The sequence below is a fragment of the Sceloporus undulatus genome, chromosome 7 (genome assembly GCF_019175285.1).
Source record: "Sceloporus undulatus isolate JIND9_A2432 ecotype Alabama chromosome 7, SceUnd_v1.1, whole genome shotgun sequence".
Lineage (NCBI taxonomy): Eukaryota > Metazoa > Chordata > Lepidosauria > Squamata > Phrynosomatidae > Sceloporus > Sceloporus undulatus.
The window spans coordinates 44,956,173-44,970,572 of NC_056528.1; the positions used below are offsets into that span (position 1 = coordinate 44,956,173).

Genomic DNA, 14,400 nt, shown 5'->3' on the forward strand with positions numbered 1-14,400 from the left:
TGAATTCTGCTTCAGGTTACTTTGGAAGTATGCTGTTTAAATGATGCATGCGTCCTAAGAGTAAGGAAACCACACCTGAATTCTGCTTCAGGTTACTTTGGAAGTATGCTGTTTAAATGATGCATGCGTCCTAAGAGTAAGGAAACCACACCAAAGCCATGCTCCAGTCCTTAGGACTGGAGCATGGCTTTGATGTGGCTTCCAGACTCTTAGGATGCATGCATCATTTAAACAGCATACTTCCAAAGTAACCCAAAGCAGCTTTATTTTGGCCTGTCTGTAAGACGTCTGCAGTTTTATTGTTGTTGCTGCATGCCTTCAAGTTCTATCCGACTTATTGTGACCCTAAAGCAAACCTATTGTGGGGTTTTCTAGGGCTGACAGTCTGGTCACCCAGTAGGTTTCCACTGCCAAGCAGAAAATCAAACCCAAAGCTCAATCCACTTTACCATGTTAGTTCTCCATCAGTTTTATGCATTACCTATCCACATCTCTCCTCACCAAAACTAAACAGACTATTAGTTTTTGGACCACACAGTAAACTTTTAACATGGGGGGGGGGGGGGGGGGAGAACAGAAGAAAATTTGGAAACGTTTCTGAAAATGGCAGTGTGTAAGTTATCAACATCTTAATAACCAATTCACCATGGAGAATTGTCTTTATAGAAGAAAAATTGTAAAATGCCTGTTTAAAAAAGAAGAGAATCTTCACCACCTCTAACTTACCTTGATTAGCAGTTTCCAGGTGTGAGATGTTCAGATTCACTGTGGATTGCCAGCTCCCAACTCATGTGATGTCTCAACCTGCACTACGCTGGTGATAGCACACCCACCTTAAAACCTATACTTTTACAGCTGTGCAAAATCTGTGACGATTTGATTTCCCTAGTTTGTCTCTCACAGTTTAGGAATGTATTTGTAATTTTAGCAAACTATGCAACATCGTATTGCAGAGGTGGATAACATTTAGCCAACATACCAGATGTGACCCAGCTTCTTATATTATGGCCCACAGCATCATCTCTGAGCATGTGGGCTGAAGTTTACATATCCATGACCCACACTATAATTCTATGTCTAGACAATGGTACCAATAAATTCCACGGCCCAACCACTATACAACTGCACAATTACTAGGAGTGGTGGAAGCCTATCAGAATGAAGGCAGACATGCTTGTTATTTAGGGGAAATGGCTCAAACTAAGAAAATGTTGTCCACCCCTGCTATACTGTAATAGATTTTTAAAAGGAGGTGGTGGTGGAATATTACCTTACCCCTAAAAGACAGCTCCAGTGTGGTTCTGTAGTGGGTATAGGATCACCAAGCATTGTGCATGTAGTGTCATCATGTGGATCAAGAGCTAGCAACCCACTGTGGGTGTCTGAACATCACAAACCTGAAAAACAAAAGAAAAAAGGGGGAATGTTTTATTTAATTTATATGATATTCATACACTTGTATTAGCTATCTGGGTCCAAAACACACTGCAGAAATAATCCAATTTGACACGGCTTTAACTGCCCTGTCTCAGTGCTAAGGAATCCTGGGGATTGTAGTTTGTTTGGCACTAGAGTTCTCTGGCAGAGAAGGCTAAATGCCTCACAAAACTACAGTTCCCAGAATTCCCTAACATTGAGCAGTTAAAGTGGTCTCAAACTGGATTATTTTGGCAGTGCATTTTGGATGTGAGTTATACTTTCTGTTTTCTGTGAATATCTTGGAACATGTCATTACAGAATCTGGATAGCCTTTCAAAAGATCTTTTAAAAATGTACCTGCCATTTATTTCAATTGTAGGAAGCCAAATTGTAATGTATATCCAAATTAAACGACTACAAGAAATGTGGCATTGTGGTTTGAGTCCTGAGATTAGGACTCTGGGAGACCAAGACAATGGTAAATCTTGCCAAGAAAACCCTATGAGAAGGCCACCGTAAGTGAGAGTCAACTTGAAGGCACATAAGAACAACAGGCAAGAACATGATGCTGTGCTCAACATTCCTGTAGTGTATCCTTTCAGTTTATACTCATTATTTGTTAAAATGCAAGTTTGCATGGAACGGAACAAATGCCAGGAAATTATTGATAAAAACAGCAACAGAACTTGATTTTGAGGAAAATAATCAACATGTAATTTTCCTCAACAAATCTATTTATGTATCTAATACATCCACATATTTACAAAACATAGAGAGATCTAAAAGACATATGGTTAAAAAATCATTCTGAACTGGTACTGTTTATTTTCCTGGGTAATTCTTCAGTTTTGACTGTTTTTAATTTTAAAATTTGAAACTATTTTTTTCGTAGCAAGCTGCTACTGATGCGCATGAATGCTCAAAAATGCTCAGTTTGGTCTGGGATTTATCCAGATCTAAAGCACAACAGCCTACAATAATGGAGAATCTACTAAGATGCAATTTAAAATTGCATGTTACTGACCAATGTTTATCTGGCCCTTCTGAGTGTTGAGCTGCCCTGTCACAAAGGGATCAGTAAATACATTTGCAAATTAGCTAATGAATTCATAATAAGATGTTTGATAAGGTAGCAACTTACATTCACTATAATGCAAACTTCCAAACCATTTTTCAAACTTGCATTATTCTAGGCTCTCAGTGGAAAGAAACTCCACACAATTTTAAGAAAAAACAGAAAGCTAAAAATTGATTTCATAATATTGGAAACAGGAAAGGATTGGAGAAAGGAATAGCATGAAGGTCTATGGAAGGCATGGGGCAGACTACATAATCCTGAGAATAATCCCAGTCCCTCAACCATTATTAAGAGATTGAAGAACATTAAATCTGTGCGGAGTCTTACTTTGGACTAAATCCTATTGTTAGTTCCCAATCCATTTAGACTCAGTAAATCAAGAATAATGGTAAATCAACATTTATGTATGTTCCACTGATTTGATGGGTTTATTCTAGACAGGACTAACAACAAGACTGAGGCCTTAACCATGTTCTTTTCAGCCTGGCCATTTTCAGTTCCTGCCACATTTATTGTGCTCAAGATAATTTGTAACCCTGTGGTTCTACTCTGAATCCATTCCAATTTCTTTTCTGAAACAAAAACACTGTATTTGAATGGCATCCTATATTCTATATACTATAATGTGTTGCAGGTTGAGTCACTCTTACCCAAAATGCTTGTGACCAGAGGTGTTTTGGATTTTAATGCATTTTTTTAAAATCTGGAATATTGCATTGGCATATACATACATAATGAGTTCTCTCTTGGAGATAACTCATTTATACTACTAATAATAATAATAATAATAATAATAATAATAATAATAATAATAATAATAATATGAAGGTGTATTTTAAATTTTAAATAATGTTGTGCATGAAACAGAGTTTGTGTACACTGAACCACCAGCAAGCAAAGGTATCTCAGCTGCCTATGAAAAACGTTTTGGATTTTGGAATATTTGGGATGTTGGAATTCTGGATTTACAAATTTACAACCAATTATACTTTCTAACAGTTTTTTCTGGGTTTTTCGGGCTATGTGCCCATGTTCTAGAACAGTCTATTTCTGACGTTTCACCAGCATTTGTGGCTGGAATCTTCAGAGAACTCTTCTAGAACATGGCCATTTAGCCCAAAAAAACCCACAAAAAACAATGTATGCCAGCCACAAAAGCCTTCGACTCCATACTTTCTAACATCTTATCATTATATCACTTTTTAGTTTACGTCACTTACAAGATATCATTAAATAATCTTCAGATGTGCTCTTGCCATCGTCATCATCTTCTGTTTTTATAGTAACAGTAGAACCAGGAACAGTGCCAGCTGCTTGAATAACAGTTTCTGTATCTGAATTGGTTACAAGAACCTCTTCTGAAACCATTGTGGGAGAGTCAGCTCCTGACACAGAATCTTGTACCACATGTTCCAGATGTCCATCCGGCCCCGTGACAAGATCAGCCACAAAAACCTGATCTCTAACAGTTTCTGTTATTAGATCAGAAGTCAAAACATGATCACTGGTATCTAGTGCTTCTTCAATAGCAACATCAGATTCCAATACAGATTCAGGAACAATTACACCTTCTGTAACAACATCAGTTTCCGTTATGATATCAGGTCCTTGGACAACTTCCGCTGCTAAGCCATGATCAAGTGTTATTCCATCGTCTGTCACAACATCGGAAACCAGTACAGCTTCAGGGACTGATACAACAATATGGTCTCCATCAATGTGAGCAGTACCAGCCATTCCAGCCACTATGAAACAATTGTGAAATGAAGAAACATATTAATATTTGTATTGTTGTAATACAGTAATATGCATCTTAAGTTGATGAATACAGCTATCTAGAGCATGCTCCAGCCTTCCAGTTACCGTTTCAAAAGGATATAATAGCAGGGAATTCTGCTATTAAAGATTCAAAAAGGATATAATAGTAGAGAATTCTGTAGATTTTCACTGATATATCTAGAATGTTTAACTTCATTTAAAATGCTCAAAAAGTAATTATGGTTCAGTTTCTACTTGTGTCAAACCAGCATTAACTATATTCCTCCATGAATGCAAGATATACTATTAACATTTACTAAAGAGTAGGACCCATAAAACCATAGGATTAGTGAATGGAATACAACTAACTGAAAACTGATTATCAGATGTCTCCTGCCATCCAGTTTGTCAATGTGGCAGATTTCTAGTCCCTAAGGATGACAACCTCGAAATCTATCTCCTAGAGCTTGGTGCAAAAGAATCATACTTAAGAGTGCAAGAATCCTGAGCCCAGGAATTTATTGTTTGTATCAAAACAGTTTACAGATCTTCTACATAAATATCAATCTATTAATTTCAGCTATGCAATTTGGGGCTTTATTCATTCATTCATTCATTCTATCTGTCTTGCCTTCTTCCCAGTCCTAGGACTCATGGCTGCTTATAAAAGTTGAAACAGATACAGCTAAAAGTTCACAACATACAAAAGTTAAAATACAATTAACCCATCAATCGCATTAGAAGCTTATCCGTGTTAATCATTTTAGAAAATAAAGCGTGTAATTGGTAAGTCCCCCAAAGCCAAAAACAAGTGTTCACTTGACAATGGAATGATATCAAGGATGGCACCAGTAACACCATTCTAGGAAAACAGTTCCAGAATTTGAGAGCAACCACTTGGAAGTTCCTGCCCTGTGTTCCTACTAGATGTACCTGTGAAGGTGACGGGACTGAGAAGGGCCTCCCCTGAAGATCTCAAGACACAGACAGGTTCATATTAGAGAATATGGCCCTTCAGAACACAGGAACCTGAGTTGTAATGGACATTATAGGTGATAACCAGCACTTTGAATTGTGCCAACAGAACTGCTCTAATAATGGGATGATATGCCTCTGTGTGAGTCCCAGTTAATAATCCCGCAGCAGCTCTTTGGAGCAGCAGAAGTTCCAAACATTCTCCAAAGATCTTCAAGGGAACTATAATTCCCTCCAGCACAGACTGAATCACTACCCTGTGATCTGTCTTTTGACTGACCAGAAGAAGCACCTCTGTCTTGTCTGAATTAAGTTTCAATTTATTTAATCCTTGCCTAGTCCATTACAGATATCAGAAGTCAGTTTAGAACTGAAATGAATTCCTTGGAGTGAGATGACAAAGAGTAATAGAGTTGGGCGTCATAGGCATACTGATGACAGACGACCCCAAAAATCTGGAATCCTCTCCCAAAAGTGTTGTGTATGTGTTACACAGCATGGGAAACAGAACTGAACCCTGATACCCCACAGGCCAAGAGCTGGGTGCTGACCAGCAGTCCTCCACCACCACCATCTAGGTTCACACTTCTAAGGAAAAGAACTACTATAAAACAGTGCCTCCACATCCTATTCAAAAAAGGAAGCCCAGGATACCATGGTCAATGTTACTGAAAGATCCTGAAAAATCCAGCAGAACCAATAGAGGCACGCTACCCCTGAGTACTTCCTCAAACAAGTTGTCCACCAATGTGACCAAAGCTGTCTCCATCCCATATCCAGACTTCAAAGCATATTCAAATGGATCTAGACAATCCATCTCATTCAGAAACACCTGGAGCTGGGAGGCCACCACACACTCCAGGACCTTGCCCAAAGAAGGCATGTTGGAAACAGGCCAGTAGTTGTTTATTATGGGGTGATATAGAGAGGCCTTTTTCAACAGTGGCCTTACAATTCCTGCCTTTAAGCATGTTGGAATTCTGCCTTGTTTAGCACCAACCTCTCCCTCTCCTCATTCAACCAGCTGCCATTTCGCTCTTTTAACAAAGCAGGAAGGGAAACACACAGTAATTTCCTTCTCCAAGAATCTTGTCCACAGCCTCAGGCAATCTATGATGGATCTGTATTAATTATAATATGTGAACTATTTTATCTGCAAAGTGCCAGATAAATGCCAGCAGGTTGCCAAACGGTCTGAATTCTTATCTTGTGGGCCTGTGTGCAAAAGACCTCTGACTGCTTGAAACAGCTCCAGCAGCTGGCTCTTTGCAGACACACTGATGACAAAAAGAAACATTTTTTCTCCCTGTATTGGCACAAAGAAGGTCCAGAGAGAGGCTCTAGTCCATATTTGATCAAACCCAAATTGACTTTCCTGCCAATGTCACACTAGTCACCATCTCTTTTCTTTCACTGCTGCCAGCCCTCTGGAAAAACAGGGGTTGGTTTGGCATCATTCACGAGAGGAGAAACTGAGAAGCAATTGTCTCCTCAGCCCTGGCTATTTTCCTGTTCCAGAGGTTGAACAGAGCTTCAAATGAACTATCTGCTAAGGCAGCAGGAAACTCCCCAAGAGCCCTCAGGAATCCATCCAAATCCATCAGCCTCCTGCAGCAGACAATCTCAAGCAGTGCTCCACTCCTGCAGAGATTCTGGGTCTTAGCAATTCTAAACTCTACCAGGTAGTGATCAATGCAACAACAAACAGCTCCTCCACTCCCAGATTACCATCACATCACCCAGCACAAAAAATGAAGTCCAAAGTGTGCCCAGCATTAATGAAGCCAGATTCCACTTGGAACAAACCACTGGTTGTCATGGCAGATATGAAGCCCTGACCCATTGCTAACAAGGGCAGTCTCTGCATGAATGTTGTTCAGCACAACATGCTGAGGAGATGCCAAAACTTTGTGCAAGACCACCCTGGCTACCTCAGGGAGATTGCTGAAGAGTAGGGTAGGAAGAACACCAACAGAATCCCAAATCTGTCCTGGCCACCCGCCTATCACCTGCAGATACAACACACTGCAACCTAGAAATGTGGGCTGGGTTCATGGTCAGGGAGATGGAAACCTGAGACACCAATGCAACTCCACCTCGCTTCTTCCTAAGCCTCACTTGAACCCTGGCAGACAAACCCTGAGAGAGATTTAACATCCATTCCACCTTTATTTGGCCAGGTCTCTCTGATACATGCCAGGTCAGAAAGTTCATCCAGGATCAAACCCTGAATGGCAGCTCTCTCACCATTCACTTTACCAGCAACATTTTCAATCAGGGGATGAGGGTGCTGCCACCAAGGCTATTCAACCTATTTGAGCTGGGAGACAGCTTGGGGCCAACTAGCAGCTCTTGAAGTTTCTTTTCATACATAACTATTTCCCTCTTCTGTATCTCCCTCTGACTCTTACAACTGTGATGGCTGCTCTCTAAGACCCAATCTCCACTTCTCTTTTGAAAACATATCCTTCTTGTTGTACACTGGTGCTATTCTAGAAAAGGGTAAACACAAATAGACCTGCAAGTAAATATTGAAAGTGCACAACCCATTCCATTCTTTCAAACCGCAGGACAGGCCCTTGCCCTTGTACAGTATTCCCACAGAACACTCCTGCTTTTATCTACCAGTTCCCTCAAGTGTTACCAATGGAGTAGATGGCACCTGCTTACAGAAACTAGTGAGTTACACTTCATAGGCCAATGTCTGCAAGGTGACAGATGTTACAAGAAGTACCACAGACAAAGCTAACAAGCCAGTAAAAATATATAATTCATTCTGGTATTGTTAAATTATTAAGAGTCAGAGATTCTTTCAAATCTGTCATAAATAGTCGTGAGACTACCAGCAATTCCTGATTCACCTTCTGTGTGCCCCATTATATTGTGCTTTGTGTTGTAATGCTGCATATTTATTGATTTCAGCAAAGGAATGCATATCATGCTGTTATGTAAAACAGAGCAGGCAACTGTGGCAGATCTGGTGGTCAATTTGCTGCCTAGAGAACTGCCAAAAAGAAATGAAAAAGGTGGCCAGAAGTCTACTTCAGGTTTTGAAAAACAAGTATTTTTGTGATGAACCGGGCTTTCCCTCAAAACTTCCAGAGGCCATGCTTTGGCCATGCCAATATAAAACTGGGAAGACAAAAGTCAAGGAAGCCCAAAATAAGCAAGCAAGCAAATGCTGCCATTCTAGTCTATACTACAGTCCAAAGGCAATCTCAACAAACTGGTGTGCTTTTGCCTTTTAGCATATGAGAGGCAAACATTTCTGCTAAGTCCTGGGCCCTTAGTCTCCTATCTCAAAGCAGCACAAATTCTTTGGTCATGTAACACTTTTGGCACTCATATCAGGAATTGTTATTTCACATTATATTGCGACTGATTAGCAAATAATCTGGGGGAAAAAAAAAGAAATTGTTGTTGTTTTACCAAAATCCTGCATGATCATAGTGTGAGGCATTTTAGATTCCTGTGTCTGCAGCCCAAGGCTTCCGCCACCTGGATCCATAATCATATATCCTCATTCACAGACTGTGAAAAGAAAAATGACACAGAAATTACCATTTCTACAATCAGTCTGATAAGGTTTCATCACTGTGCAGAATTAATTGAAAAAAAAATATTTAGGAGGCAGGCATGGTATTTTTATCTCTCTTTTCCAGAGATCCCAGTCAGGAGCAAATAGTAGTAGAACCACAGAGGAATGAGACAACAGGCCCTGTTACTATTTGCAGAAAATGAATTGCATACGCCAATGCAATTGCCATCTAATTTTATACAGAATATTCCACTTATAAATGAAATGACAGTATTACAGATATAAGCAAAACACAAGGATGTACAGTCCAATTATAAGTTCATTCAGAAATAAATCTCACTAAGTCCAGTGGAGCTTATTCCCAGGTAAACCTGCATTCGTAACACTGGTTACACAAAGAGGTACCTAGACAGAAACTTGCTTATACATAAAAATATACTATTTGTAACTGGTTTTTATTGTGAGCAGACATTTTGTTGCTATTTCTTGGGTTTTGAACATGGAATAGTAAGGGGGTTGTGCTCTACATGCATGAATATAAGGAACGAAAAGGTTGTGGCAGGACCCCATTATTGGGGTCAAAAGAGATCCTATGTCTGAGCAGATCTGAGCAACAGTTTATAAATGCCAGGTTTATGCTAAGCGTGTACCACCAGCTTTACATTGTGATTTTCTGTTTCCCATTTTACCTTAATGCCACTCCAACTATCAGTGGTATAAATAGAGCTATGTTTTCTTTACTGGATTTTAATGTGGCTTTTTTTTCTAATTGAGTTGTAATGGCTTTTAGTCAAATGCAATAAAAGGTTGACCGAACGATCAGTGGCATCCCTGCTTCTGGTGTCCCACAATGCAAAGGGGGGTATCCTTGCCAGGTATTCTTCTCTTTAGATGTCCCTAAACACTGTTGAGTTTTGTGTCACCAGAAACCTCTGCGGAGGCAGTGCTTTGTGTGGAACAAACTGGGATCTACTTTGCTTTTGATTACCCTCCGTTCTATTTCTCATCCATTATTCTGTTATGAATACAAATCACCACAGGAATTATTGACAGTGTGTATGTATATACATATGAGTGTGTATTTATATACATATGTTTGTGTGTTAATATATATTTGTAGGGGGGGAATCAATCTCGGCCCTTTGCAGTCACTGTGCTTGGTTGCTCTTTGGGATAGATCTATATAACTATATCTATATAAGTGTAGCTATATCCCAAAGAGCAACCAACCACATACCTATGGCATATATATGTCCGTCTCTGGCTTCCACTTCACCAAAAGTATCTTAGGAAATAGACTGAAGTCTAGGGAACCTCATTTTGCCAACTACTTTCTTTCAGTGAGTCTCAAAAGGTGCTGCAAGGTCTCTCTGCATAAGAACCAGTCGGCTGTGGAAAGAGGCTAAAGGAGGATGAGTTTTTCCCTACAAATATAAATACATATCTGTACACAAACACATTTGCATCAAGTGTGTGTGCTATATATATATATATGTGTGTGTGTGTGTGTCTATGTATATGCGTGTGTATATCTGTGTGTATCTATCTATACGTGTATATATACATGTGCGTGTATGTGTATATTTATGTGTGTGTGCATCTATATGTGTGTATATGTGTATCTGTGTATATACATGTGTATCTATGTGTGTATATCTGTGTATCTATCTATATGTGTGTGTATATACATGTGTGTATGTGTATATTTATATGTGTGCATTTATATATGTGTGTGTGTATTTATCTATATATGTGGGTATCTACCTATGTGTATGTGTATCTATGCATATTTATCTACATATATATGTATATATAATGAGTGTGTGTATATCTATATATATGCGTATATATACATGTGTATGTATATCTATGTGTGTATATCTATTTATCTATGTATATCTACCTATATATATATGTGTGTGTGTGTGCATATATACATGTGTGTATGTGTATATATAGATGTGTTTCTATCTATGTGTATCTACCTATATATGTCTGTCTGTCTGTCTATCTACAGTATGTGTATTTCTCTGTCTGTCTTTCCTTCAGCCTGGCTTCCTTCTTTCCGAGGAGCCAGAGTGCGCGTGCGCGAGGCGGAGGACGTCCGTCCGTCCGTGCGCGCGCCTGCCTGCCTCCCTCTCCCTCCGTAAAAGCAGCAGCAGCAGCAGCAGAGCCTGGCCGCCGCCGCCACCTGAAACAGAGCGAGATCGAGAGCGAGCCTGGCAGCGCTCCCGTCTGCCTCTCTCCCAATCAGGGCCCGCGACGAGCCAACAATAAAGCGGCGCTCTCTCTCTCTCTGTGGCTCTCCGGCTCTGGGTCCCGGGCCGGGCGGAAAGGGGGTGGGGTTGCCCCGCCGGCCCTCCTTCCTCCTCGGGGCGGCGTTGCGCGGCCCAGGGAGGGAGACGAGGAGGAGGAGGAGGAGGGCAGGGCAGGGCAGCCAGGGGCCCCGAGGAGGAGGAGGACAAAGGCGGAGAGGGAGACGGACAAGGCTGGCAGGGAACCAGGCCCCGCTTCGCCTCCGCCGAGCGAGGAGGACAGAAGGAAAGGCGCGGAGGGAAGGAAGCGGGCGCCTTGATCGGCGGCTGCGAGGCGTTCTTTGCGGCGGACGCCATTTTGTCTTCCGCCATTTTGTCCGAGGCCCTGACTCTGCCTCAGGCGCCCAGGCCTCCCTCCCTCCCTTCGCGGCGGCGGCGGCGCCCCCGAGGCTCCCTTCTCCCTCTCGCCCCTTCGAGGCTCCTCCGCTGAGGGAAGCGAGACGGATGCAGGGCCACGAAGCGGCGGGCCTAGCTAGGCCTCAGGCCGCGGCCTGGAGTTTGGGGCCTAGCGGGCCTGGCGCGCCTTTCCTCGGCCACGGAGCGCGGCGGGGCCTTCCCCCAGCGGAGCCCCCTTCCCCCCGAGCGTCCTCCCCGCGGCTCCGTCCTCACCTGGAAAGGGCCCCGCGGAGGCCGGAAGACTGGGCCCGCCTCGGCTGCCGCTTTTCCGGGCCTGGCAGTCGGGGTCCGCCAGGTCTTCGGGCCTCCACCAATCAGAGGCGTCCGTTTCGGAGCGGGAGCGCGCGCGCGCCCAAAGGAGGGAGGGAGGCCTGCGCGCGCGCTCTTTCTCTCCCCCCCTCTGTCTCGCGACCAGCCGTTGGAAGGAATACGTCATCCGGGTACTTGCCCACTCTTCTCTCATTCTCCCCCCCCGTCTGAGCATGCGCAGAAAGGAGAGTGAAGCCGACCCACCCAAGTGCCCATAGTTGTCAGAGCAAACAAAAGGAGAGAGAAGCAGCCCCAATGCAAGGGAACCCAATGGACTGACAGAAAGAGGAAGAAGCTGTGGGGATGATGGGCTCTGTGGTGGCTGAGGAGGAGGAGGAAATAACGGCCAGGAACCCATTTTAGATCAATGGGGAATACATTCCCTAGAAGGATTGATCCTCTATGAGAATTAATATGGGTTGACAAGGCAATCATAATGCAATTTAGAGAAAATGGGTTACTTACTGGTACCTTAGTATTAGTTCAAGGTGTATAAGGGTATATAGAGTATGTGTGTATATGCTTTGCTTCAGAAAAAATATATGTAGAGACTGTAGGGTTGCCATAATTGTCCACTATTACCAGGGACAAAATGTGGAACATGATACAGATGTATATTAATATATGTACCTATATATTTATGTCTATATATGTACATATATAAGCATATAAATAAATATGTTTATATATAGATGTATATATTTATGTATAAATATCTAAGCTTTTTGTTTAGAGATACACACAAACACACACACAATATATATATAAATATACATATATGAATATATATACAGTACTTCTATATTTATGTCAATATGCATACATATAAATGCCTATATATTTGTCTATATTTGTACATGTATATCTAACACATGTAATTATGTATTATATAGGAGTGTATATGTACATGTGTATATATAGCCATACGTATATAATACATATAATGATATATGTACGTGTGTGTATATACACACACACACATAAATACATATATAAATACATATTGATGGTGAAGAATAACCAAGAGTAAAAAGAGCTGAAGGGAATTTATTTGCTGAAGTTTGCATATAGAAAAGGAGAAACAGAAAGCAACCTTTATTCAGTTGCGTCTGCCATTTTATGCATCCTATATACTGTATCTGATAGCTTAATATTGGGCAAAGTATATCCGAGGAGAATACAGCCAAAGTAAACCACCGACTTAAAAGGCTGAAGATGAGGAAGTCGAAGAAGAAGAAGATTAAACTCCCAACAGATTACTGTAAAATTATGAGGACTGTATGATAATTGTTTTTATTCGGTTAAAAAATTGAATTAAAAAGTATTAAAATAAATAGCAGCCTAAGGATGTGTGTTTGAGAGTGATTGTTTTCACATAATGGCTGCTGTCTTTACGTTTTCTTCGAATACCATCACCATTCCTCTATAATAAATAGATTTCTGCACCAGAATGCCTCCTGTTTATTCAAAATAACAGCAAAGGACGCGGAGTTTATCCCAAACAGTGTTGGGAGTTGCTGTTTTCTTTTGTTCAGATTATTTTCCCACTTTTATAGATTAAAAAAGGGGTGCTCCCAGAATTAATCTCAAATATACAGGCTGGGTCTCCCTTATCTGAAATGCTTGGAGGCAGAAGCATTTTGGACTGGAATATCTGAGCTGATACCGTTCTAACATCAAAGTTCCTGTTTTAATTTCTTAAATAAAGCAAACTCAGAAATAGAAGAAACTAATTATTTTTTTCCAGAATCCCTAAATCCATTATGAATACCTAGCTTTTGTTTGTGTCTGTACAACCCAACAGGGATGGCAATGGTTTGGTGGGAGCACCAAATGCATTATTGTTCTGTGCCTTTGAGCTGTTTCCGACTTACAGCAACTTCATCGTGGGCTTTTCTTGGCATGATTTAGTGAGGTGAGGTTTGCCATGGCCTTCCTCTGAGGCTAATAAGAGTGGTTCAAAACACACTGCAGAAATAACCCAGTTTGAGACTGCTTTAACTGCCCTGGCTCACTGCTAGGGAATCCTGGGAGTTGTAGTTGATTGTGGCACCAGAGTTCCAGAAGACGAAATGTCTCCCAAAACTACGGTTCCCCAAATCCTTGAGCATTGAGCCAGGGAAGTTAAAGTGATCCCAAACTGGATTATTTCTGCACCGTGTTTTGGATCACTGTGACTTGTCTAAGGTCACCCAGTGAGAATTTCTATGGCAAAGTAGGGATTTGAACCCTGGTCCTTAGAGTCCTAAGCCAATACTCAAACCACTACACTACACTGGCTCTTGGTGCAGACACAGAAGGGAACAATGAGCCAGAATAATAAAGTCAAAGGGAACCATCTTCTGTTAGAGCAGACTCTTCTGTCTGCTCCACTGTTTTGAGACATTCCCATCACCTGCCACTGGATTGAACTTGAAGCCTGCATGCAAGGTAGATGCTCTCCCTTCTTAGCATAGGATACATGTGCCCAACTGATGTGGCAGACCCATAGTTTCAGCCTTTTTTGATATGTTATGCCTCGGTAGCTTCTAGTAGCACATGGAACACAAGACACGATAAGAGAGGAAGCCAGCATGGAGCAAAGCCACAAGAATATCTAAACATATGCCGAC

At 41.4% G+C, this 14,400-nt stretch overlaps 1 protein-coding gene across 5 annotated transcripts in view; it reads right to left on the reverse strand.

Moving 5' to 3' along the window:
* Nucleotides 1-11,917, reverse strand: part of ZNF711 (zinc finger protein 711) — a 27,964-nt gene extending 16,047 nt beyond the window's left edge. For 2 of the 5 annotated variants that reach the window (XM_042479603.1, XM_042479602.1), the window contains exons 1-3: nucleotides 11,693-11,914; nucleotides 8,660-8,761; nucleotides 3,718-4,242 (exon numbers count right to left, since the gene is read on the reverse strand). In XM_042479603.1, the coding sequence (XP_042335537.1) occupies nucleotides 3,718-4,242; nucleotides 8,660-8,744 (610 nt within the window). In that variant the 5' untranslated portion in view covers nucleotides 8,745-8,761; nucleotides 11,693-11,914. The other 3 variants (XM_042479604.1, XM_042479606.1, XM_042479605.1) reach the window with 3 other exon arrangements.
* Between the last annotated feature and the right edge of the window lie 2,483 nt (nucleotides 11,918-14,400).